General features: G+C 42.6%; 1 protein-coding gene across 6 annotated transcripts in view; it reads right to left on the bottom strand.

Moving 5' to 3' along the window:
• Positions 1-26423, bottom strand: part of LOC133499192 (nuclear receptor subfamily 6 group A member 1-A-like) — an 81775-nt gene that overhangs the window by 21339 nt on the left and 34013 nt on the right. For all 6 annotated transcript variants that reach the window (XM_061816878.1, XM_061816873.1, XM_061816875.1 and 3 more), the window contains 4 exons: positions 18065-18295; positions 7692-7747; positions 6625-6785; positions 5222-5452 (listed from right to left, as the gene is read on the bottom strand). In XM_061816878.1, the coding sequence (XP_061672862.1) occupies positions 5222-5452; positions 6625-6785; positions 7692-7747; positions 18065-18295 (679 nt within the window). The remainder of the gene's footprint in view (positions 1-5221; positions 5453-6624; positions 6786-7691; positions 7748-18064; positions 18296-26423) is intronic.

Raw genomic sequence — 26423 nt, 5'->3', positions numbered from 1 at the left:
AGGGGTCATTTATTTAAATATTGGTATTTGTATTGAAAAAAAAAAAATAAATGTATATATATATATATATATATATATATATATATATATATTATATATATATATATATATATATTATATATATATATATATATACACACACACACACACACACACACACACACCACACACACATTTATGAGGTCGTGGCCCGGGCTAACTACGCATGCCCCCGGCACTGTTATTCTGCAAGGCGTAGGTGAAATTGAGGGTATTGAGTATATTGTGATTAGTGGCTATCCCCCAAAGGTAGGATGTGACCTTGAGTTGAAAGAGAAATTCTGGAAGGAACTAGATGAAGTACTCCTGAGCATCCCAGAGAGAGAGAGAGTTGTGATTGGTGCAGATTTCAATGGACAAGTTGGCGAAGGAAACAGGGGCGAGGAAAAACTGATGGTAAGCATGGCATTCAGCAAAGGAACTTTGAGAGTAAGATGGTGGTGGACTTCGCAGGAAGGATGGAATTGGCAGTGGTGAACACTTATTTCCAGAAGAGACAGGAACATAGAGTGACCTACAAGAGCGGAGGTAGAAGCACGCAGGTGGATTATATTTTGTGCAGACGATGTCTTCTGAAGGAGGTTACTGATTGTAAGGTAGTGGTGGGGGAGAGTGTAGCTCGACAGACTAGGATAGGGGTGTGTAGGATGACTCTGGTAGCGGGTAGGAAGATTAAGAAGACAAAGGTAGAGCAGAGAATTAGGTGGTGGAAGTTGAGAAAGGAAGAATGTTGTGTGGCCTTTCGGAAAGAGGTGAGACAGACTCTAGATGGACAGGAAGAGCTCCCGGAAGACTGGAATACTACTGCCAAGATACTCAGAGAGGCAGGCAGGAGAGTACTTGGGGTGCCTTCTGGTAGGAAAGGGGAGAAGGAGACTTGGTGGTGGAACCCCAAAATACAGGAAGTCATCCAAGGAAAGAGATTAGCAAAGAAGATGTGGGACATGGAGAGGACTGAGGAGAGGCCCAAGGAATACATTGAGATGCGACGTAGGACAAAGGTAGAGGTGGCGAAGGCTAAACAAGAGGCATATGACGACATGTACACCAGGTTGGATGCGAAAGAAGGAGAAAAGGATCTCTACAGGTTGGCCAGACAGAGGGATAGAGATGGGAAAGATGTACAAAAGGTAAAGGTGATTAAGGATAGAGATGGAAATGTGTTGACTGGTGCCAGTAGTGTGCTAAATAGATGGAAAGAGTACTTTGAGAAGTTAATGAATGAAGAAAAGGGGAGAGAAGGTAGAGTAGAAGAGGGAATTGTGAAAGACCAGGAAGTTGCAATGATTAGTAAGGGGGAAGTTAGAAAGGCACTGAAAATAATGAAAAATGGAAAGGCACTTCATCCTGATGACATACCAGTGGAGGTATGGAAGCAATTTGGAGAGGTGGCTCTGGAGTTTTTGACCAACTTATTTAATAGAATGCTAGCGGGAGAGAAGATGTCAGAAGAATGGAGGAAAGGTGTGCTAGTACCCATTTTTAAGAACAAAGGCGATGTTCAGAGCTGTGGGAATTATAGAGGAATAAAGTTGATGAGCCACACAATGAAGTTATGGGAAAGAGTCGTGAAGGCTAGACTCAGGGCAGAAGTAAGTATCTGCGAGCAATAGTATGGTTTCATGCCTAGAAAGCGTTAGCACAGATGCATTATTTGCCTTAAGGATCCCTGTGGCAAAGTACAGAGAAGGTCAGAACGAGCTACATTTGTGTCTTTGTAGACCCAGAGAAAGCCTATGACAGAGTATCAAGAGAGGTACTCTGGTACTGAATGCGCAAGTCTGGCAGGGCGGAGAAATATGTTAGAATAGTACAGGACATGTATGAGGGCAGCAGAACAGCAGTGAGATGTGCCGTAGGTGTGTCAGAAGAATTTAAGGTGGACGTGCGACTGCATCAGGGATCCGCACTCAGCTCCTTCCTGTTTGCAGTAGTAATGGATAGGCTGACAGATGAGGTTAGACTGGAATCCTCTTGGACTATGATGTTCACAGATGATATTGTGATCTGCAGTGAAAGCAGGGAGCAGGCAGAGGAACAATTAGAAAGATGGAGGCACTTACTGGAAAGGAGAGAAATGAAGATTAGCCAAAGTAAAACAGAATATATGTGCATGAATGTGAGGGGTGGAGGAGGAGGAGTGAAGCTTCAGAGAGAAGAGATAGCGAGGGTGGATGACTTCAAATACTTGGGGTCAACAATACACACCAATGGAGAGTGTGGTAAGGAAGTGGAGAAACGGGTCCAAGCGGGGTGGAACTGTTGGCGGAAGGCGTCTGGTGTTCTTTGAAAAAACAAAAATCTCCACTAGGACGAAGGGCAAAGTTTATAAAACAGTGGTGAGGCCGGCCATGATGTACGGATTAGAGACAGTGGCACTGAAGAAACAACAGGAAGCAGAACTGGAGGTAGTGGAAATGAATATCCTGAGGTTCTCGCTTGGAGTGGACAGGTTGGATAAGATTACAAATGAGCTCAATAGAGGGACAGCCAAAGTTGGATGTTTTGGAGACAAGGTTAGAGAGAGCAGACTTAGATGTTTTGGACATGTTCAGAGGCGAGAGTATGAATATATTGGTAGAAGAGTGCTGAGGATGGAGCTGCCAGGCGAAAGAGCAAGAGGAAGACCAAAGAAAATGTTGATGGATGTACTGAGGGAGGATATTAGGACAGTGGGTGTTAGAGAGGAAGATGCACAAGATAGGCTTGGATGGAAAAAGATGACACGCTGTGGCGACCCCTAACGGGACAAGCCGAAAGGAAAAGAAGAAGTATTGAAAAAACTGATTTGCTCCATCACTATGTGGGATTTATTCTTGATTGAGAACAGATCCAGCAACGAAGTATTTGTAGACTTTTATACGCTTTCAAACTCTTCCGTGTAAATCTCGACGCTATATTTACCAGATACATGTGTATATCCAGTTGTCCAAGACAGGGAGGTGAATTAACAGTTAAATTTCATATCCGCGAAAACATCGACTTCGGCATTCAATATGGATCCTCTATGCCAAGTTTCGCTAATTTTTATGTATCTTCATTTATTATCATCTTCTAAATTTTGAACGGTATCGGAGAAAACTCTGAGCGTCTAGCTACAAGACATACTTTTGTCGTCTCCAACCGACTTAGCATTGAACAATGCTTTGTTAGACTTGCAATATGGCAACATAAACAAAAATCGGGATTTTATGACATAGGTGCATGATCTCTATTCTGTATATTGCAGTAGCAATTGTTGAACTGTTAAGTTCTCTCACATTCTTAGTGGCCTGGATGTATTTTAAATAGTGAAATGTATTGCTTGCATTGACATATGCACAGCACATGTAGATTTATAACACTGTGTGTGGATATAGATTTGGGCTGTTGCTGTCAATTGTCTTGGGTAATGAAACTTTGTACCACATGGTGGTTAGTGCACCGTGTCTCGACTGCTATACAGTGTCATTACTATTAAACATGTTCCATTGTTTTTATCATTCAGTTAGCAGAATATACACTTCTTGTATGTCATACTCTTATTTCCTAAATTCATAACATGAGAACACCTACAGCAAATGGGATTTACAACTTTTTGGAGAGTTGGGTAATTAATACCCAGATTTTTTGCTTTAACCTGTGAGTGGACACTTGAAATACTCGCATTGTATCATGAGAGGTGACTCAACTCACTTCACAACAGACACAAGCAGATGTTTGTCTGATATACTATAATCAGCAAAGAGAAGCCTGATTTGTCCTCTTAGGGGTCACCACACCGAGTCACTTAAAATGGTCACAAAATATTGTAGTCACACAGGCTAACAATTACCATCTATGTGGTGGTGGTGGTGTTATCCTTTAAGCAATGAGTAGCCAAACAGAAATGGTGGAGCAGGTTACACAGGTTACAGATGCAGACAATGTAACAATACTCACTGGCGTTTAATTTCTATCTTCTGCAAAGAACAACTAAAATTACTGCTGTACTGAGAAGCTGTGAGAGAAGTTGATTGTACGGTACACCAAATCTGTAACTACAGTATGTCTTATAATGGTCCCCTGGTGTCCAAGACGTGGATGCTCAAATGAGAAGCACAGTACAGTATATAATGCAGGAGAAAGTGTGGCAAATCACAAGAACTGCTCATTTCTTTTAAATTCCATTTAATTATGATGAATAATTTTATAAAGAGGAATATTACACGGTGGTATTTTTTTTCTCTTTGCAAACAAAGGCATCCCTGGTTGTATTGTGTTTCACTTATTGAGGAATCACTGCATTACAGTTTTTTTTTTTTATTTAACAATGTAGTGCAGTTACCTGCACATCTCTGGTAGAGTTATCATTATTGGCTATTTGATCCAAATGTGGCAGCAAAGCTTCCCATTAGGACAAATGGCCTCTTCTACTTGGCAGGGAAAAAAAAAGTGTATCCCCCACCGCATCAATCAACCAGGACACTCTGTACCCCCACCAACTTCTGATTCAGTCATCACCACCACTGTATTTGAACCCAGGGTCTCAGAACTGTGAGCCAGTTAATCTAACCAGTCTCCCACCATGCTGAATATATGAAACTTCTCAATGTATATAATTACCACAATAAAGATTTGGTTGCTGCACAGATTTTGTCAATTGCGTGGGTTCTCTGGAACATAATCACTGCTATAAATGTGCAATTACTGTACACATTGCAAATATACTTTTTTTTTTTTACTAAAACAAATTCAGGCAAGACGAATCGAGATTTGAGTGTTCTCAGTAACGAGATCAATTTAAACAGTGAAGAGGAAAAGAGATATGATTGACTCCTCACAGTTGCTTTGATTCTTCAGGGAAGACTTTCCACAATATTTGGTAATAATTTACCCATGAATCCTCATGAACATTTCTAAAGTCACATACTGTATTTCTGTCTTTCTTATATAGTATATTTGCGAGGGTTTACGACCCTGTTGGAAATTTCCCCAAACTGTTTCAGTGATATGTGGTGTAGAAAACAGATTAAAACTCAGCCAAATAAATATTTTCGGGGCTAACTAAGAAGCTTTGTCTTGTACATGTTGAAAGTACCAACATTGACTGGGTCAATATTGATTGGTATAATGGTACAAAAACAGAACATATGTACAGAATATAATAAACTAGTTTCAATAAGGAACCATTTCAAGGAGGGGTGCAGATAGGCGGACTCACCCATCTTCTATGAACATTGGGGTGGCCAGGGGGTTCAGGTCTTCTGCTGCCACCAGCTGCAGCACTAATGGATGGGACTGTGGGTAAAGGTTGCGGGGCTGCGGGGCCAGCAGGCCAGATTGGGCAGCATAACTGAAGAGGTGTGGCAGCAGCTGGTAGTGTGTTGACATGGAGGCGTTGATGTACTGATCTCTGAGGGTTGCTGTATAGCCATTCATCTCTATGGAGCGACTGTAAAAGGTAAAGTTTCAGTTAATTAAATTAATGAATTCATTAATTATAATTCTACCATAGTGAGAAGTCCATCGTCACTCAAAAAAAAAGTAAAAAATTCTCGAACTTTACATGAATTCGTCATAGTATTGTATTCATTTTTAACTTTATTCAAGAGCACACATGACAGTCTTTTGGAAAACAAGTTGATAATGTCATCTGGCCCTCTGGAGAAATATGAAGTCAGCATTACATTGGCCTCCACAACTGCATCAGTCACAGCAGAAGCACTTCTAACTTTTTTGGGCCAATTTTGGAGAGACTCTTTGTTGTCAATTGAATGAAGACATACTGGCAAAGAAATTGTGGTTTTGTCAGCGCAAATCTGATTGCAAAAAGTGGAAGTGAAAGAGAATGACAACAATGAAAAAAATGCCAATGGAGTTTCTATTTAATCAGAGACAATGAAGTCTCCAGAAAAACATTTCATATTTTTACTGGGTAAGTTTTTATCAACGTTATCTAGTTTACATTGGTGTTTATTCAAAGTTTGACAAACATGAAAATAATGCCCGTGTTTGTTACAGCACAAATATGACTGCAAAAAGTGTTTTCAGTGTTGAAGATCACACGTTCAGAGGATTCAGACAATAGTTAGTTCAATAGTTCAATATTACCATACTGTATTCAATGTCTTTTTCTGTGAAGCATAAAGTAAATTGGACAATGGGCTTGCTGTCTTTATGACCCGGAAAATAAGATGGCTGGAGAGCATTCAGTCATTGTTTTTTTTTTTTTAAAGGTACCGAACTTAGTTAGCTTCACTGTTTGTTTTTTTTAAAGGTACCTAACTTAGTTCGCTATAAACTGAGGAGATAAAACGGTTTATAAAAAATGAGACTGAAAAAATATTGCCATGCAAGCGAGACGTAATTTGTCCTTGTTGAGTAAAGATAGAGAATGCACACATTACTTTTCTACAGGAGCTGACAGTGCTGCAAGTTCTTTATGTTTGATGTCATCACCGTGTCTGAAGAGGCACAAACGAAGGCATTCTTCATGCAATGAATACTTTAATTCAAGTCTTGTAGAGATGAATGAGGCATTAGACTGTCAGGGCCAGTTCATTATCTCAGTGACGGACTGAGTGGCGGTGATGTGAAATCGAGTGGATGAGACAAGCAACTCACTTGGATGATAGCGTGGAGGCGGGTGACGGCTGGTTGCCCTCCGAAGCTCCGTTACTGGGAGAGCTGTGGTCGCTGTCACCGTTGTTGGCCCATGTGTGCTCTGGGGCTTCCTCCTTGAACTCCTGGCCTGACATGATGCGCTCAATCTCTTCTTCTGTGATCTAAAGCACATACAGTATAATGACACTTCTGGGCCTTGAGAAAATTTACAGTATGTCCTTTTGAGGAAAAGCACAGAGAAGCTCAGGTCTGTTAATTAGCTTGCACTTCCGAGACCATGCTTTTCTCTCAAATGTTCAGGAGCAAGGACACTCACACACAATGAAAGGGGCCTCGACAAAAGAAACAATCTACTGTGTGTGTGTGTGTGTGTGTGTGCATGTGTGTGTGTGTGCATGTGTGTGTGTGTATGCCTGTGAGGTGTATCACAGCGGTGGATACACAGAACTACACATTCAGGCTGAGGAAAAACTGAAAAAAAACCTAAATTTAAGAAATTACAATGGCAATGGTATAAAAGTTTTTTTATATTTCTGGACAGGGTCAATTTAGTTTAGTTTCTGCCCATGTACTGAAACAGCCATTCATTCCTTTTCAATGGAATAAATGATTCAGATTTTTAATGCATGCCAACATGCAGGGATTTTCTTTTTCATTTTATCCAATGAAGTGAGGTGGGATGTATTGAGCACATCTCCACTTATCTCCTCAATTGTGTGTCACTGCTACTCAGCTTCATGTCTCACATTTTCTTTCCTGACCATTTTCACACTCGCCAAAGTAAAAAAAAAAAAAAAAAAACAAAGCCACATTAAATAGAATCCACATTCCACATTCAATATGAAAACAGTACTAATATACTGATGACACAACAAAGTCAAGGTTTACTATCATTAGATACTTGTCGAGCATCCTCCCACCAACTCTATTGAAACTCCAGCTCTCCATTATTAGTGTATTTGATAGTAATCTTTATGTAAGTATTGGAATCCTGGCTTGAGTCTAAATGTTTTTTTTCAGTAAGAGGAAGTAATTTAGTAATTATTGGTAAGTGTCAAGTTATTTACCTGAACTGGCCCAATGCTTTTATTCCTTCCTCCTGGCATGCCATCCTCTCTGATTGCTGCAGGTTAAAAAAAAAAAAAGAAGTCAATTGTTTGTAGTGAATTTCCATATCATTATCAGTGATACCATGGGGATTACAAATACTTTAGCTCGATCTAGGCCCTGACACAAAACTATTGAAGAATGATCCAACAGTTTACTTTCTTTTGAGAGTTCTCCCAGTTCTAATTAATTACAGACTTTCCTGTTTTGGGTTGGCAGGCCACCAGGGGTTTTCTATCAGCTTTGAAAAGAGAACTTCTTGATGTTTATCTTTAAAACGGAAGTCAATTAAATTAGTTTCCTGAGTCGTGTGTTGTGATCAAAATCCAGAGGAAATCAAATGAATGCTGTATTTGGCAAACAGGCTCATTCTGTCAGCATTAAGTGCGATTCAAAATTTATCCACAAGAGAGCAGTAAAGAACTATCGCAACTCTTCTCATACAGTGACATTGTAAAAATCTAGTTAATTTAACATTTATCCCCACGTCTTGCATTCTGACTTTTCTAGACATCTTGGACTATGTAGACTTAAGCCAAAAATATTATTATTATAATTATTATTCTACTAGTACTGCTACAAATAATAATAATGGTTTATGGCACTATAGTGTAGTACTGGTTGGGAGGCCCCATAGCTCAGTGGTTAGAGCACTGATTTGGTAAACCAGGGGTTGTGGGTTCATATCCCACTGGGGACTCCACTCCCTGAGAAGGGTTGCGTCTGGAAGGTGTAGAAATTGTGCCAAACATATATATGCCTGTGGCGACCCCGAAAGGGACAAGCCGAAAAAAAACACACACAGTGGAGTACTGATTGGTGCATCTGCCTTGCAATTCTGAGGACCAGGCTTCAAATCTTGGCCCCTCCTGTGCAGAGTTTGCAGGTTCTCCCTGTGCCTGTGTGGGTTTTCTCCAGATACTTCTGTTTCCTACCACATCCCCAAAACATGCAGGGTAGGTTGACAGACATTTACACAAACTGTGAGTGTGAACGGTCATTTGTTTTATGTGCCTTACGATTGACCGGCAACCAGTTCTGGGTGTGCCTCAATTCTCACCCAAAGATAACTGGGATAGACTCCAGCATACCTACAACCCTAGGGAGGATAAGCACTACAGAAAATGGATGGGTAATGATAGTACTAATAACCCATTCATTTCCTTAGCTTATCACTAGGGTCGCGGCAGGTCTGAAGCCTATCCAAGTGGACATTGGCCAGGAGGCAGGGTTCACCCTGAACTGGTTGCCAGCCAATCGCAGGGCACATAGAGACACACAAGTCACACTTTAAATTACACCTAGGGGGAACTTAGAGTCCCCAATGAATGTATGTTTTTGGGATGTGGGAGGAAACCAGAGTGCCTGGAGAAAACACACACAGGCCTGGGGAGAACATGCAAATTTGATTTGAACCTCGGCCCTCAGAACTGTAAGGTGAATGCTCAAACCAGTTGCCCCACCGTGCCGCCATTATATAAATTCTAAATAATTTTATTTAGAGGCACTTTTAATGTCACCAAAGGCAGTTCCAAAGTCGGGGTGCTGGGTTGCTGGAGGCACGGATAGTACGGTGGCAAAAGGTGGGGTGGTCGGGGAGGTCAGCAGAGGTTGAGCAGAGGATGTTTTCCTAAGGTCGCATAAGTGGGTGGAGGCTGAATTGGAGACCTTTGTAAGTAAGAAGAAGCAAACATTGAAGATGAATGACAACAGGGGTGCTGTGGTCAGATTATTTGGTGCCCTGATCGTTCCCCCGTAAGGCCCCTCTATTCAGCTTCCTTTCCACCAAACGGGGGACATGGTCTCATTCTCTGGACGGCTGGGGCCAGATTGGCAGGCCTTGCAGGTTAGTGGGGGGCGTGTCACTCCCCTAGGGTTCGGGGGTGGTCATGGTGGAAGGTGCATGGAGCTGTGGTTAGGGTTAGGGTTGGCAATGGGTTTTGGGGGCTTCAGTGGGGCCCTCAGTGTGTATGGTGTTCCGTCCATCGGGCCACTCTCAGGTAGGCTCTTGGGTTGGTGGGGTTGAGTAAGCAACCCCTCAGTGCAGGCAGGGCAATTACAGGACACTTTTGAAGGTTATGAATGTGTCAATTCACTAGCATGTGTCCCCAGACACATACCCATGTGACATATTTGCTTGGGTTGGAGCCACTCACTCATTGCGATAGACAACTCATAACTAAATGAACTTCCTAGGTATCCCCTCAGTTGTACTCTGTTTCTTTAGATGTTGAGAAGACAGATATACTGTACACCATACATAAAATATAGAGATAATTAGAACATTACACACCCACCAAAATTTCAGCTGTACAGCCGGGTCGACTACCTCTGTCCTCCATCCTTCCCCTCCTGTCATTGTCCTGTCCAATTCTCTGCTATATAGTCCTGTCTTTCCTTCACTGGGTGGAGGACTACTGACCCATCCATGCAACACTCAAATCTAATGCGTCATTATACTAGGTTTATGTTATGATTCACTTTTCTCAGTTTGTTTATATCTGTGAACTGCAAAAGGTTGGCAACCATTTCAGGGTGTACCCCGCCTACTGTCCAAAGAAAGCTGGGATAGGCTCCAGCACTCACGTGACCCTTGTCAGGATAAGTGGCTCTTGAAATAGATGGATGGCTCTTCCTTAAAGCCAGTGTGCTGTCATTTGTTGTCTTTTCTTCCAATATTATTTAATCATCTTTACATTGTCTCTACTTTTGTTTCTGTCACTCCCCTTTAAAACGTTGTTCTGTCTTTCAATCAATATCAATAAGAAATCCAAGTACAACTAAAAACTCCACCGTGGGACAGTAAAAGTTTGACCATAAAAGCGATACAGATCCTTCCTTCTGCTTTACCAAACAGCCGAGCAGTGCAAAACACACAAAAAAAGCAAACAAAAAAAAACATCAACAACAACAAACAGGTGTAGAGTGGAGAGCATTTCACTTATTGATACAGGATATGACAAATGAATGGACAAGGATTTCAGTGTTGGATTGGGACAGGAATTAGTGGAGTCTGGAGATGTTGCAGGTGTTGAAGAACTTAGTCCAGATGATTCTGTGAATGTGAGGTACTAATGAGAGGGTGCATTCCAGGCAGATAGTGAGTACATGTACATATGAACATACTGTGCATACAGTATCTCCATCCATTCATTTTCTACACCACTTACTGTATTTTCACATATAGACAAACAGATGGCAAATGATGGCATCATGCATGGATGTAGTGGCTTCTGGCTCTCCTTATCAGAGCTTGTATTCCTATTTTGTCTTTGTTTTTTTGGGTGCATTTTCATCAAGTACACCTCGACACTATATTGCTACAGCCGCCAGGAACTTTTGTGTTTTGGATACCAGCACAAAGTAACAATTTCAGTTGACTTTCACCGCAAACAACATTCCAGACGAGCTAGTGAGACCACTGGGCTGTCCTTGGATTATTATCGGGCCAGCGAAGCGGAACAGGCTGAGGAGAGAGAGGAAACAAAAGCGGGGCTGTCGGTCCGGCTGCCTGCTCAGGCTCATGCCAACCAAATGGAGACGCTGGAATTACATTTTACGGATAATCGCTGTGTACGTGACTGCTTCGTCCTCATTATAACGAAGACCTGGCTTGACCTGAACATTCCCGATGCTACCGTGCAGCATGACGTGCAGCGTGACAACTGGTGCAACAGCAGCGTGGTTATTGAGAGACACTGTCACCTGACATTGAGTACATGTCTGTTAAATGCCGGTCCTTTTACATCCTGAGGGAGCTATCTGTAGCCATCGTCATGGCTCTTTACATCCCACTAGATGCTAACGCTAAAGTTGGACTCTCTCTATTGTTGAACGTGATAAACGAACGGCACCGGGTTACGCATTCACATTATAGCCGGGGACTTTAACAAGGCTAATCTGAAGACTGTACTCCCAAAATTCGACCAACATGTTAAATATCCGACAAGGAGTCAAAACATTTTAGACCACGTGTACTCCAACATCAAGCACTGCTATAGAACCATATCCCTCACCCACATTGGGGAGTCAGACCACATCTCCCCGTTGCTCATCCCTTCACACTTCCCCCTCAGACGCAGAACCAGGCCCACCACAAAGACCGTAATGACCTGGCCAGAGACTGCACTCAGTGAACTCCAAAACTACTTTTAACAAACAGACTGGGACCTTTTTCTACACTCAGACATGGACAAATACACCCGAGCTGTACTGGACTTGATCAAGTTCTGCATGGAAACTGCGTGTGTGTGCGTGTGTGCGTGTGCGCGTGTGCGTGCGTGTGTGTGTGGGGTGGGGGGGGGAGCAATAGGGTTTTTCCAAATAAGAGACCCTGGATGACGAGCCAGGTCCATTCACTCCTCAGGGCCCGCAACACTGCCTTCACGTCAGGTGATATAGCTCTTTACAGCATGGCTTGGGCTGAACTGAAAAAAGGGATTAGCAATGCCAAAAAGAGTACAAGAAGAGGATAGCGTCTCATCTTGCCAGCAATATACAGTGAAGAAAATAAGTATTTGAACACCCTGCTAGATTGCAAGTTCTCCCCTGGAGAAATCACGGAGGGGTCTAAAATTTTTATCGTAGTTGCATGTCCACTGTGAGAGAGATAACTTAGAACGAAAAATTCATAAATCATAAAGTATGATTTGTTTAATGATTTATTTGTGTGATACATCTGGTAATAAGTATTTGAACACCTGCCTATCAGCTAGAATTCTGGCACTCAAAGACCTGTTAGTCCGTCTTTAAATGTCCACCTCCACTCCATGTCTCATCCTGAATCAGATGCACCTGTGTGAGGTTGTTAACTGCATAAAGACACCTGTCCACCCCATACAATCAGTAAGACTCAAAATTGTAACATGGCCAAGACCAAAGACCTGTACAAAGACACCAGAGACAAAATTGTACAACTCCATACGGCTGGAAGGGGCTACAGAGAAATTGCCAAGCAGCTTGGTGAAAAAAGGTCCACTATTGGAACAATCATTAGAAAATGGAAGAAGCTAAACATGACTGTCAATCTCAATCGGAGTGGAGCCCCATGCAAAATATCAAACCTTGTGAGGTCTCAATGATCCTTAGAAAGGTGAGGAATCAGCCCAGGACTACACCACAGGACTTGGTCAATGACGGGAAAAGAGCAGGGACCACGGTTTCCAAGGTGACTGCCAGTAATACACTAAGATGTCATGGTTTGAAATCATGCATGGGACGGAAGGTTCTCCTGCTTAAACCAGTACATGTCAAGGCCCATCTTAAGTTTGCCATTGACCATTTGGACGATACAGAGGAGTCATGGGAGAAAGTTTTGTGATCAGATGAGACCCAAATTGAACTATTTGGTCATAATTCCATTAACGGTGTTTGGGAGAAGACAAATTATGAGTTCCATTCCAAGAACATCATCCGACTGTGAAGCATGGGGGTGGTAGCATCATGGTTTGGGGGTGTTTTTCTGGACATGGGACAGGACGGCTGAACTGTATTAAGAAGAGAATGACCGCAGCCATGTGTTGTGATATTTTGGAAAACAACCTCTGTCTCTCAGTCAGAGCATTGAATATGAGTCGTGGCTGGGTCTTTTAACATGACAATGAGCCGAACCACGCGGCCAGGAAAACTGAGGAGTGGCTTCGTAAGAAGCATATAAAGGTTCTGGCGTGGTCAAGCCGGTCTTCAGACCTAAACCCAACAGAAATATTTTGGAGGGAGCTAAAACTCTGTGTTTCTCAGCGACAGCCCAGAAACCTGTCTGATCTAGAGAAGACCTCTGTGGAGGAGTGGGCCAAAATCCCCTGTGCACTGTGTGCAAACCTGGTGAACAACAACAGGAAATGTTTGACCTCTGTAATTGCAAACAAAGGCTACTGTACCAAATATTAACATTGGTTTTCTCAGGTGTTGAAATACTTATTTGCAGCTATATCACACAAATAAATCGTTAAAAAAAATCATACATAGTGATTTCTGGATTTCTCTTTTTAGATTATCTCTCTTAAAATGGACATGCACCTCTGATTAAAATTTCAGACCCCTCCATGATTTCTAAGTTGGAGAACTTGCAATATAGCAGGGTGTTCAAATACTTATTTTCTTCACTGTACCTCTGGAAGTGTAGCAGGGTCCACAGAGCGTCACAAACGTCAGAGACAGAGGTGCAACACCAGGAGAAAACACAGGGGAGTCATTGGCAGAGGAGCTCAACAGCTTCTTGGCTCGCTTTGAAACATCTCGGCAACACTCAGCTGCTTCATTGCCCCACCCACTCCTCCACCGGGCTTCAGTAACTCTCCGCTTACTGTACAGGAGCACAATGTGAGGCATGTGCTCCTGATCGTGTACCCTAGGAAGGTTGCTGGTCTGGATGGATTACCAGGCAAGGTACTCAGACCATGTGCCCACCAGCATCTTTTGTAAGATCTTCAACCTCTCACTGGCCCAAGCAGCATCCCTACGGCCTTGAACTCTATGGTAATAATTCCCATCCCTAAAAAGAAATCCTTAACTAGCCTCAATAACTATTGCCCTGTTGTCTACACACCTGTCATCGTGAAGTGCTTTGAAAGGCTCGTTTGCAAGTACATCAAAGACTCCCTCCCCCCAACTTCGACACCACCAGTTCGCATACCGGGCAAATAGATTAACACAGGACACCATCGGCATAGCTCTGCATGCTGTGTTGAGTCACATGGAACAACCACAGAGCAATGCTAGAATGCTCTTTGTGGATTATATCGCTGCCTTTAACACAATCATTCCGGACATTCTGATGATTAAACTGACATCTTAGGCCTCCCTCATCTTACATGCACTTAGATCAATAACTTCTTGACGAACAGACCCCAGATGGAAGATGGAAGAATTGGTCACACCTTTTCTCTACCCATACACTGAATAGTGGGTCACCACAGGGCTGTGTGCTAAGACACCACCTGTACTGTCTACACCTTCAACTGCAGACCAGTCCACAAAAATAACCATCATCAAATTCGCCGACGACACAACACTGGTCGGTCCGATCTCAAACGGAGACGAGGCACCCCACATAGAGGAGGTCCAGAACCTCCCAACCTGGGGCACAGACAATAAGTTGGCACTGGACACTATAAAAACAAGAGGTCATTGTGAACTTCAGTAGGAACACAACTGAACCGGCTCCACTCTTCATTAAGGGTGAGTCTGTGGAGAAAATACGCAAATTCAGGTTCCTCACAGTCCTGATTTCTGAGGACATTTCCTGGACAGACAACATCTCAGTGGACATCAAGAAGGTTCAACAGCCTCTCCAATTCCCGAGAGTTTTCTGGAAAAACAACCTAAACACAAAGTAGCAGCTGGACTTCTACCGCTCATCTATTGTCAGCCTGCTGACATACTGCTTCTCCATTTGGATGGGAGCTGCACTGAGGCAGACAGAGCAAGGGTTCATAGGACAATCAATGCAGCAGAGAAGATCGTTGGCTGCCCACTCCCCTCCGTGGCAGACATTTACTTCTCTTGGTGGCTCAGGCACTACACATTCTGGTTTTCCACTGTTTGAGCTCCTGGCATTTGGAAGGTGGTATAAATGAGCAATAGCAAAGACCAATAAACTAAGGAACAGTTTTTTTCCCGAGAGGCATCACTAGCATGAACAGTCATCTTTCCTCGCTATTAATGCAGACATGTCATTTACAGATGTCACACTGGGTCAGTCGCCATTGAGAAAACGCTTTGCCACCTGCTACGGGAGACGAGCAACAAAGATTTTCAGATTTTTCCGATACCCCTTCTGATACAGAAGCTCTTTTCGAACAAGAGAACATCTAAGAATCGAGTGAAGTGATCGGGGCAATATTACCCTATTGTTTCGAGCCATATTTAGATTTGTGAATCACTGCTAACTACGAAAAGACTCCCAGACAGTATGTAGCGTACTTGGGAGGACCCATGCCAGGCGAAATACCCCCCCCAAACACACACTCACTGTCCCAGACACCGGTGGCGGATGGGGGGAGTTCCTTTCTCCTCCCGTACGCGGTCAAACCAACTCCCCGCCTGATCCACCTCCATGGTGGCGATGAACAACACCGATCTCTGCGTTATTCATCGCCGCCGCTGTCGTCCCCCCCAAATATTTTCTTTTTTCCTAGCTCTAAAAACACCTACCTGTCATTTTGAACCCACAAGGCTCTCGTATTTGCACCTGTGCAATCGATTTTTCACAACATAACCGGGTCTTTTGGAAATGTGTGACGAGTGAATCCATTCTCCCTAGTGTTCGAGCAATATCCAGCAATACAACGAGATGGCATTTTGGCTAACACACAGGAAAAAACAGCTATTTTCCTGCAGGTTTGGAAAAAACATCACTTTCTGCCTACCAAGTATGTTTTTGGAAGGTGGAAGGAAGCCAAAGTACCTGGAGAAAACCCTTCATTGCACAGGTTTTTTTTTAATACAATCAACGCATAAAAAAAATTTTGGGCTGGGGCTGAATCGAACTGAACTCTCATGCAGTGTACATTTGGCAGCGGTTTTTGTAAGAGGCCGATCAGTCAGCAATTGATTTTAAATCACTGGAGCACATCGTTGCCACGCAGCAGATCAAAATGCACCTCAGGTTCACGCTTAAAAAAAAAAAAACATTTGTACCTTTTAAGCAAGCGAGGGACTGAACGGCTGCTGCACTGCCCTAAGTCATCCAACAATCCAGCCATCCATTTTCTGAGCCACTTATCCTCACGAGGGCGCTGAAGAGCTGACGCTTATCCCAGTTGTCATAGAGTAGGATACAGGGTACACCCTGCCCTGAACTGGCTGCCCTGAACTGGTTGCCAGCCAATCAAAGGGCACACGGCGATAGGCAACAGTCGCACTCACAATCACAGCTAGGGCTAAATTAGATTCTCCAATGGATCCATGTTTTTCGGATGTCAGAGGAAACCGGAGTGCCCGGAGAAAACCCACTCAGGCACGGGGGAGAACATGCAAACTCCACACAGGGAGGGCTGGGATTTGAAGCCCAGTCTTCAGAACTGTGAGGCCAACATTCTTCAACTGTGCCACCATGGCACTGTAAATGAACATAATGTTTTTATTGTTCTTTCATTATGTATGAAAGCTTATTTTTGGCGGAGGGTGTCGGTGTCTTGGAATGGATTATCCTATTTACATTTCTATGTACGAAAAATTTATGTTGCGAAACATCTTCTGGAACTTCTTAAGTAGAGGTGCCACTGTATAAGAAATGAAAAAAACAAGGTAAATTAAAAAAAAACATCATGTAAATAAAAAAACACATCTGTTCTATTCTTCCCTCACTCATCAACAAGACCCCAGGTACGTGAACTTCTCCACTTGTGGCAGGATCTCATCGCTGACCCTAAGAGGCAACTCCACCCTTTTCCAACTGAGGACCGTGGTCTTAAACTTGGAGGTGCTGATTTTCATCCCTGTTGCTTCAAACTCGGCTGCAGACTGCTCCAGTGAAAGTTGGGGATCATGGCTTGATGAAGCCAACAGAATCTCATCTGTTGTAATATTGAGGCCATCAAACTGTACACCCTTTTTGCCTCAGATGTGCCTAGAAATTCTGTTATGAACAGATTGTGGGCAACCTTGGCGGAGGCCCACCCTGACCGGAAATGATTCCATCTTACTGCCAGCAACGTGGACAAAACTCTGACGATGTACATCAGCCCGTAACATGGGTTTTGTTGCCCCATATTTCCAAAGCACCCCCGACAGGACTCATTGAGGGACATCGTCGAATGCCTTCTCCAAATCCTCAAAACACATATAGACTGGTTGACCAAATTCTCAAGCACCCTCAAGGACCCTGCCAAGGGCTTAAATCTGGTCCACTGCTCCACAAGCAGGACAAATACCACATTGCTCCCCCGGGATCTGAGATTTGATTTCCCGATGGACAATTTTCTCCTGAATAGACCTTATCAGGGACACTGAGTTGTGTGATCCTCCTCTAGTTGGAACACACCTTTTGTTTCCCTTTTTAAAAAGACTACCACTCCAGTCTGCCAATCCAGAGGCACTGTCGCAGACTGATGTTCCTGAAAATTACCGTCAGTTTCATTTTCTTGAGCAAAAAAATACATCAATACATGGTTAGTGAAATACAGATCATGTAGATGTTTTCAGTACTTTAAGAAAGGATTGTGTTGGACTTTTTTTTTGTCTCCAAGATAGCCTCACGTTACAAAATATAGCAAATCAGCAAAGAAAATACCTTCTCTTTAATGCTGAATTAGGCCAGGATGTGAATAATATTGGACTGTATTGATGTTGAGCCTAGAATACTCCCATTCATTGGCAGTACAGAGTTTACCTTTGCGGTTCATCCCCATTTGTAGACACTTGAGTAAGCGGCAATACTGGCAGCGGTTGCGTTGCTTGCGTGACATTTCGCAGTTCTTATCCCTGCTGCATCGGTACACACGCTTGTTACAAATGCTGCGCTTGAAGAAACCCTTGCAGCCTTCACAGGAGATGATCCCATAGTGCAGGCCTGTGGCTCGATCTCCACAGATAAGACAAGTACGTTGCTCAGCCGGATCATCTGTGGAAGTTAATTGAAAATATAGAAAAAATAATCAGTCTTTACGCACAGGATTTTGTTGACCTAAATCTTTGCGTTGGAAAATGTGGGTGTAAAAACCTCCTTGCAGGCATAAGTTTTTAATGGCAATTTTGGGGGTGGTTGGTGCTTAAGTACAAACTGGGCAATGATTAATCTAGTGGGATGGCAAGATATAACTCTCATTTTATGAAAGTGGAGTTGTACTCAACACCAGGACCATGTCTTGTGTATATTTTATTCAGGAGCTCTGATGACAGTTTGTATAGAGTCTCACATCTCTCAGCTCCACACAACACCCATGATTATCACATGAACTGGCAACAACCTTGTACTCACTCAGAATTTAAGGAGCGTGTCATTAAGTTAATAATATTTATCCTCTTATTGTTTCATTGTACCTTACAGGTACAGTGTTAAAACATTCAGCCATTAAGATGGCAAGGAAAGAACAAGTCTTTGTAGCTGATATTGGATGTAGTAGAGAATTAAGCGGATTAAAGAGAAACACATCAGACTGCAGTTTGCTCAACAAACTTCTATACTCTCTATACTCATCATGATAAGTTCTCTGAAAATGTTATGACAGCAGTTTGAGGAAGCTGTCGAAAAGCTCTTAATCCCCCTACATATGATCTACCTTCATGGTACATAATGCATATAATCAGCTCTACAAGGTAGAACAGATTTATTGAGGAGAGCATATTTGCTGTTGTTAAAACTACTCATTATCTCATAGTAGCAGTTAAGTTGATTTCATTGTAGTGCTATTGATGTTAGCCACTCTGTTGTGTAATATAGTCACCATTTTTAAATTAATATTTTTTTGCACTCAGTGTTGTACCTGAACGAGTTCAATTAAAAAAAAGTTCATGAACTAGTTCATATTTTGGGCAAACATGAATTGAATTTACCTCATTCACACCTGATGAATGTAAGAATAAAGAAATTAATTGTGAGTATTTTAAGGGTAATAGCCCATTTACAACATTCATTCATTTCCCGTGACGCTTACCCTCACTGGGTCAAGGACGGGCTGGAGTCTATCCCACCTAATTCTGGGCGAGAGGCTGGGTACATCCTCAACAGGTCGCCAGTCAATTGCAGGGCACATAGGTAGAAGCACGCAGGTGGATTATATTTTCTGCAGACGATGTAATCTGAAGGAGATTACTGACTGTAAAGTAGTGGTAGGGGAGAGTGTAGCTCAACAGCATAGGACGGTGGTGTGTAGGAGGACTCTGGTGGTGGGTAGGAAGATTAAGAAGACAAAGGTAGAGCAGAGAACCATGTGGTGGAAGTTGAGAAAGGAAGAATGTTGTGCGGCCTTTCGGAAAGAGGTGAGACAGGCTCTCGATGGACAGCAGAAGCTCCCGGAAGATTGGACTATGACAGCCAAGGTAATCAGAGAGACAGGCAGGAGAGTTCTTGGTGTGTCTTCTGGTAGAAAAGGGGAGAAGGAGACTTGGTGGTGGAACCCCAAAATACAGGGAGTCATGCAAGGAAAGAGATTAGCGAAGAAGAAGTGGGATACTGAGAGGACTGGGGAGAGGCGAAAGGAGTACATCAAGATGTGACGTAGGGCAAAGGTAGAGGTGGCAAAGGCTAAACAAGAGGCATATGAAGACATGTACACCAGGTTGGACACGAAAGAAGGAGAAAAGGATCTCTACAGGTTAGCCAGACAGAGGGATAGAGATGGGAAAGATGTGCAGCAGGTAAGGGTGATTAAGGATAGAGATGGAAATGTGTTGACTGGTGCCAGTAGTGTGCTAAATAGATGAAAAGAATACTTTGAGAAGTTGATGAATGAAGAAAATGAGAAAGAAGGAAGAGTTGAAGAAGCAAGTGTGAAGGACCAGGAAGTGGAAATGATTACTTAGGGGGAAGTCAGAAAGGCACTACAAAGGATGAAAAATGGAAAGGCAGTTGGTCCTGATGACATACAGGTGGAGGTATGGAAGCAATTTGGAGAGATGGCTGTGGAGTTTTTGACCAACTTATTCAACAGAATAGTAGCAGGCGAAAAGATGCCTAAAGAATGGAGGAAAAGTGTTCTAGTTCCTATTTTAAGAACAAAGGCGATGTTCAGAGCTGTGGGAACTATAGAGGAATAAAGTTGATGAGCCACACAATGAAGTTATGGGAAAGAGTAGTGGAGGCTAGACTCAGGACAGAAGTAAGTATCTGCGAGCAACAGTATGGTTTCATGCCTAGAAAGAGTAAAACAGATGCATTATTTGCCTTGAGGATGCTCGTGGAAAAGTACAGAGAAGGTCAGAAGGAGCTACATTGTGTCTTTGTGGATCTAGAGAAAGCCTATGTCAGAGTACCAAGAGAGGAACTGTGGTACTGCATGCGTAAGTCTGCTGTGGCAGAGAAGTATGTTAAAATAGTACAGGACATGTATGATGGCAGCAGAACAATGGTGAGGTGTGCCTTAGGTGTGACAGAGGAATTTAAGGTGGAGGTGGGACTGCATCAGGGATCAGCTCTGAGCCCCTTCCTGTTTGCAGTGGTAATGGATAGGCTGACAGATGAGGTTAGACTGGAATCCCCTTGGACCATGATGTTCGCAGATGATATTGTGATATGCAGTGAAACCAGGGAGCATGCAGAGGAACAATTAGAAAGATGGAGACATGCACTGGAAAGGAGAGGAATGAAGATTAGCCGAAGTAAAACAGAATATATGTGCGTGAATGAAAGAGGTGGAGGGGGAAGAGTGAGGCTACAGGGAGAAGAGATAGCGAGGGTGGACGACTTCAAATATTTAGGGTCAACAATCCAGAGCAATGGTGAGTGTGGTAAGGAAGTGAAGTAAAGAAACAGGTCCAAGCAGGTGGGAACAGCTGGCGGAAGGTGTCTGGTGTGTTATGTGACAGAAGATTCTCTGCTACGATGAAGGTCAAAGATTATAAAACAGTTGTGAGGCTGGCCATGATGTACGGATTAGAGAAAGTGGCAATGAAGAAACAACAGGAAGCAGAACAGGAGGTAGCAGAAATTAAGATGTTGAGGTTCTCGCTCGGAGTGACCAGGTTGGATAGGATTAGAAATGAGGGACAGCCAAAGCTGGATGTTTTGGAGACAAGATTCGAGAGAGCAGACTTCGATGGTTTGGACATGTTCAGAGGCGAGAGAGTGAGTATATTGGTAGAAGGATACTGAGGATGGAGCTGCCAGGCAAAAGAGCGAGAGGAAGACGAAAGAGAAGGTTTATGGATGTGGTGAGGGAAGACATGAGGGCAGTTGGGGTTAGAGAGGAAGATGCAGGAGATAGGCTAAGATGGAAAAAGATGACACGCTGTGGCGACCCCTAACGGGACAAGCCGAAAGGAAAAGAAGAAGATAGAAACAACCATTCACACTCATATTCATACCTACAGAAAATTTAGAGTCTTAAAACAATCTATCAACCATGACAAAGGAGGAAACTGGAGTACCCGGAGTAAACCCATCCAGGCACATGGAACATGCATACTCCACACAAGCAAGGCCATGTTTGAACCTGGGTCCTCAAAACTCTAAGGCAGATGTGCTAACCAGTCCTCCACTATTCCACTCCTGTCAGTAACATATTGGAAAAATAAAATAACTATGAACTAGTTCACTTTTGGAACAGTTAACAGAACTTTGAACTACTTTATGCAGAAAATGAACTTTCCCAACACTGCTCGCACCACATAGGTAACGAGATCACACATATGAAAGCATGCAAAGCAATACGAGAGTGAAAAAGGCCTGAATATATGACAAATATATGAATTTACGACAAATCTATCATGCTGTCTAGATAAGAAGGATGTTTTTATGACATTGACCCATTTTCGTCAAGAGAAGGTATGTTTGAGCTGTTGAGATTACTTGAGATTGCTGTTCGCTAAAAGGGACTGACTCGTGTGTTTGGACAAAAGAATTAACAGTAGTAACAATTCAAATTAAATCAATGTTAATTTGATACACTAATCCCTTGTGGATCACTGGAGTTATGTTACAGACCACCCCTCTGATAAACAATATACGGAAAGTACAGTAGCAACCATAGGTAAAATTACTGATTGTTTTGGATATATTTTGACACCCTATGCATAATACTATTAAAATATGTGAGGTGCAGTTATAATTTTTATACAATTGGGGTACTATCTTCACATTTCATAGTACTTCACTTGTGACATATGACTTTAAAAAGGTGCCGCCTGGGATATTGGAGTCAGTTAGGGCCATATTCTCCAATATGTGATACTCCGAAAAGCTGTGCAGCTTCATGCTTTTCTGACTCCACCCATTCAGCCATCCACCTAATTCTGTTACTAACGCACCTTCGAGCAATTTATGCTCAGAATCAAAATCATATTTAATGGCCAAGTATGTAAAAATACAGAGTCATAGTTGTGCAAATATGCAGTCTTTGAGCATTTAGAGCAGTTCGAGTGTGTCAATGCCTCACATTATGTTAAGCTAATACAGAGTGCCCTATCCTGTTGACATTTCACAGCGATAGACCAGTGCAATGGCAACTGTGCAAAGGGTGCAGTTTAAAGTGACGAATCGTGCGATAGTCTACAGTATATATTACTAATACTAATACTGATTGAACCAGCAGGGTGTGAGGGTCTGACCCAACAATGGCGCAAAGCAAAAAATAGGTTTGCTGATCAAGAATGTAATGACTTGATTGCAAGAGAGAAAAAAACTGCCTGCTAGTTTTGATTCGCATTGATCGGGAGCGCCTACCCGACGGAAGGAATTGCAAGAGCTGGTGGCCGGGATGTGGAGGGTCCAAAAGGATCCTACCCACCCTGGTCCTAGTACGAGTGGTGTACAAGTCTTCCAGGGTGGGTAGAGTGGTGCCGACAATCCGTTCAGGGGTTTTGCTCGTCCGTTACAGTCAGAGTTTTTCCTCTATTGTGGGAGCACCACACCAGTATGTTATAGAGGTACACAGTACTGATTCGATGACTGATGATGAGCTCTTGTGAGAGGCTGTGCTTCCTCAGAAGCCACAAGAAATACATTATTTGCAATACATCCTTAAGCAAGCATTTTTGAGGATGGAGTTGATATTCATCTCCTACTTCAGGTCAACTGAGACTGTAATTTCAAAGAACTTGAAGGTCTTGATGATTGATACGAGACAATTAGATCATGTGAGGTGCAGCTGTGGTGAAGGATGCCTTCTGAAGTCCACAATCATTTCTACAGTTTTTAGAGTGCTCTCTGAGCTCTCCGAGTTGAGTAACCCTGAAGTGCGGGCATTCTCTCACAAATCTCTGGCCGAGCGCATATTCTCCTAAAGCCTTAAGCGCATTTCCTCTTCCTCATTCCAGATTATTTGAAAGTTAACACCGTGGGAAGCTGAAACATCATATTTTATGTTTTGATTTAAGTGCTGCACTGATCTAAGCCAAACCGACCGCCCAATGGCCGTAAAGTTTCCCTGACACATTATGCCAATTGACGGTCAAACATTGACATGTCAGATTAACTGCCGCGGACAAATTTAATGGGGCTGCACAGTGATGCAACTGGATAGAACATTGGCCTCAAAGTTCTGAGGATCGGGGTTTGATTCCTGGCCCCACCTGAATGGAGTTTGCATGTTCTCACCATCCCCCTGTGGGTTTTCTGCAGGTATTCCGATTTCCTCCCACATCTTAAAAACATGCAATTAATTGGAGACCTAGGTGACCCTAGGTCAAAAGAATAGAATGTGAAAGAAAGAATGGACCCAAGACCCTAGGTGTGATTGTGACTGTTGTCTGTCTCCGTGTATTCGGCGATTGGGTGGAAACCAGTTCAGGGTGTACCCTGCCTCCTGCCCGATGACAGCTGGGATAAGCTCCAGCACTCCTGTGACCCTCGTGAGGATAAGTGATTCAGAAAATGGATGGATAAAATTTAATGGCAGTACACTTTTTTGTGCACCTGCAGGAGGCAATTTCATTTCATTTCACTTGTTTGAAAACTGCAGTCATCTTCATAGCGCGATTGTGCTTATTAGGTTTTTTTCAATCAAGTTTTTATTTTATTAATGTGATCATTGCCTGGAAAATCCATTTAAGTGACAATGGGTGTTAGTATGATTCCTAGATAAACCCAATCAAGAGCTGGCTCACTTGCTTCCCCACGGATGGCCCAACTGCTGGCCATTCAAAGGTTTTCACTCATAAGCACAATATTCTGAGTAAATGACATTTAGAGAATGCCCACACTTCAGGTTTAGAAGTATTTATTCAACAGAGAATGCAAAATCACATCCAAATCCATCAAAGTAGCCTGTTAGATGAGCAGTGTTCACATGTCACTAATAACACTTAACTTCTGAATTTGCAATGGGGGTTAGTTTCACATTCATTGTGTTATAATTATCTTCCAAAAGAATTTCTGTTGCAATCACATGTCTCAGTGAAACCCAAGTTGCCAAATATTGAAGCCTCCCCAAGACCTAGAGCTGCGCCTCAATGGACGTTGACGACATATTCGCTCAGTATGCACATTTTTTCCCACACAAATTATATATAGTAGAATTTGCATACCAAGCACATAAAAAAGAAGACTTGCTCACAAAGGTAAGAAAGAATAGAAATCGTGTAGAGTAGACTGGGTGTTAACTGGCTAAACCAGGGTTTTGCAACCTGTGACCTCAGAGCTGCACATAATGTAGCTCTTTCATGTTTCTGCTATTGCTGCTCTCTGTGAATTTAGAAAAAAAAAAGAGCATTTCATTTAAATTTCTTTTTACCTTGTCCCTTTTTCAAATGTATTTTTTAAAAGTGAAGATTATGGCACTCTTGTAATATTAAAATAAAAGGCATTTGTTCTTTTTTTGTTGTTGCTGTAAATAGGCATTCTAAACGCCAACGTGCAACATCTGGCGGCAAGTTTTACTGAGGTATTTGACCCCGAGTGGGTAAAATCAATGGGTAAATGCAAGAAAGGTTTCTGAAGAAAACATAACATTTAGTGCTATGTGGCACATGAGCTACAGTATAGAGCTCATGCACCTATGTCATAAAATCACGTGACATCGCCATATTGCTGGTCAAACAGAGCATTGTTGCAAGTTAACTCCGTCGAGACGAAACTGTCTTACAGCACGACATCCAGAGTTTTGTCTGATACCGTAAAATTTAGAAGGTGATAATAAATGAAGGTACATGGAAAAATGAGAGACACATGACAGAGTAAGTTCAAGTCGATGTTTTCGCCATTAAGAAACTGGACTCTTAATTCGCTTCCGCTTGTCTTTGACAACTGGATACACACATGTATCTGGTGAGTAAGATGTCGAGATTTACACAGAAAAGTTTAAAAGCGTATAAAAGTCTGGATGCATACAAAAAAAAAATTAGGACAGGGAGTCGTCTCCTCCATACACGGTAAAACTTTCTGCGACACTTTTTTTTTTTTTTTTTAAATACGCATTGTTCTCAAATGAGTCAACTTGGCATTATAAGTACTTCTTGGTTATTTTAGATTGACCAGAATAATTCCTACCTGAAATGAAATGATTGCTACCCAGGCGTGTGTATTTCGTTGGACAGCATCTATCCCGTTTAATTGCCAAAATCCAAAGATCTGTTCCTGTCTTTTCAGCTGGTATTGTATAGAATGATCTCTTTGAAGAACTGTCTCGTCTGTTGTGACTACCAACAGCACAATAGGTCTTGGGGATTGGGAAAAATGTGCTCCGCTTCAGCAGACTCCCAGCAGCTTTGTTTGACAGGAAACCCATTTCGGCTGGTATTCGATAGAATGATATCTTTGAAGTGTGTAGTCAATTGTGACAACCAATAGCACAACAGGTCTCGGGGAATTTTTAAAAATCTGGTCCGGGTCAACAGCTCCCACACTGCGGAGCAGCTCGGTTGGACCGGCAATATGGCGCCGTGCAAATTGTGATGTCACGTGCATGAGCGCTGTAATGTACTAAAGGCAAACATCACTCTTATAGCCTCACTGTTTATAATTGAGAAAATGAAAGTGACATTTTATTACCCTGATAAGTCAATTCTGTACACAGATGTTCAGAAGTAAAACATATATTTTAATTATGTACTATTTTGTCAAGACATACTGTATTTTACATTAAGTGAAATTGTCT

The sequence above is a fragment of the Syngnathoides biaculeatus genome, chromosome 4, assembly GCF_019802595.1.
Source record: "Syngnathoides biaculeatus isolate LvHL_M chromosome 4, ASM1980259v1, whole genome shotgun sequence".
NCBI lineage: Eukaryota > Metazoa > Chordata > Actinopteri > Syngnathiformes > Syngnathidae > Syngnathoides > Syngnathoides biaculeatus.
This window is presented reverse-complemented; position numbering and strand designations above follow the sequence as displayed.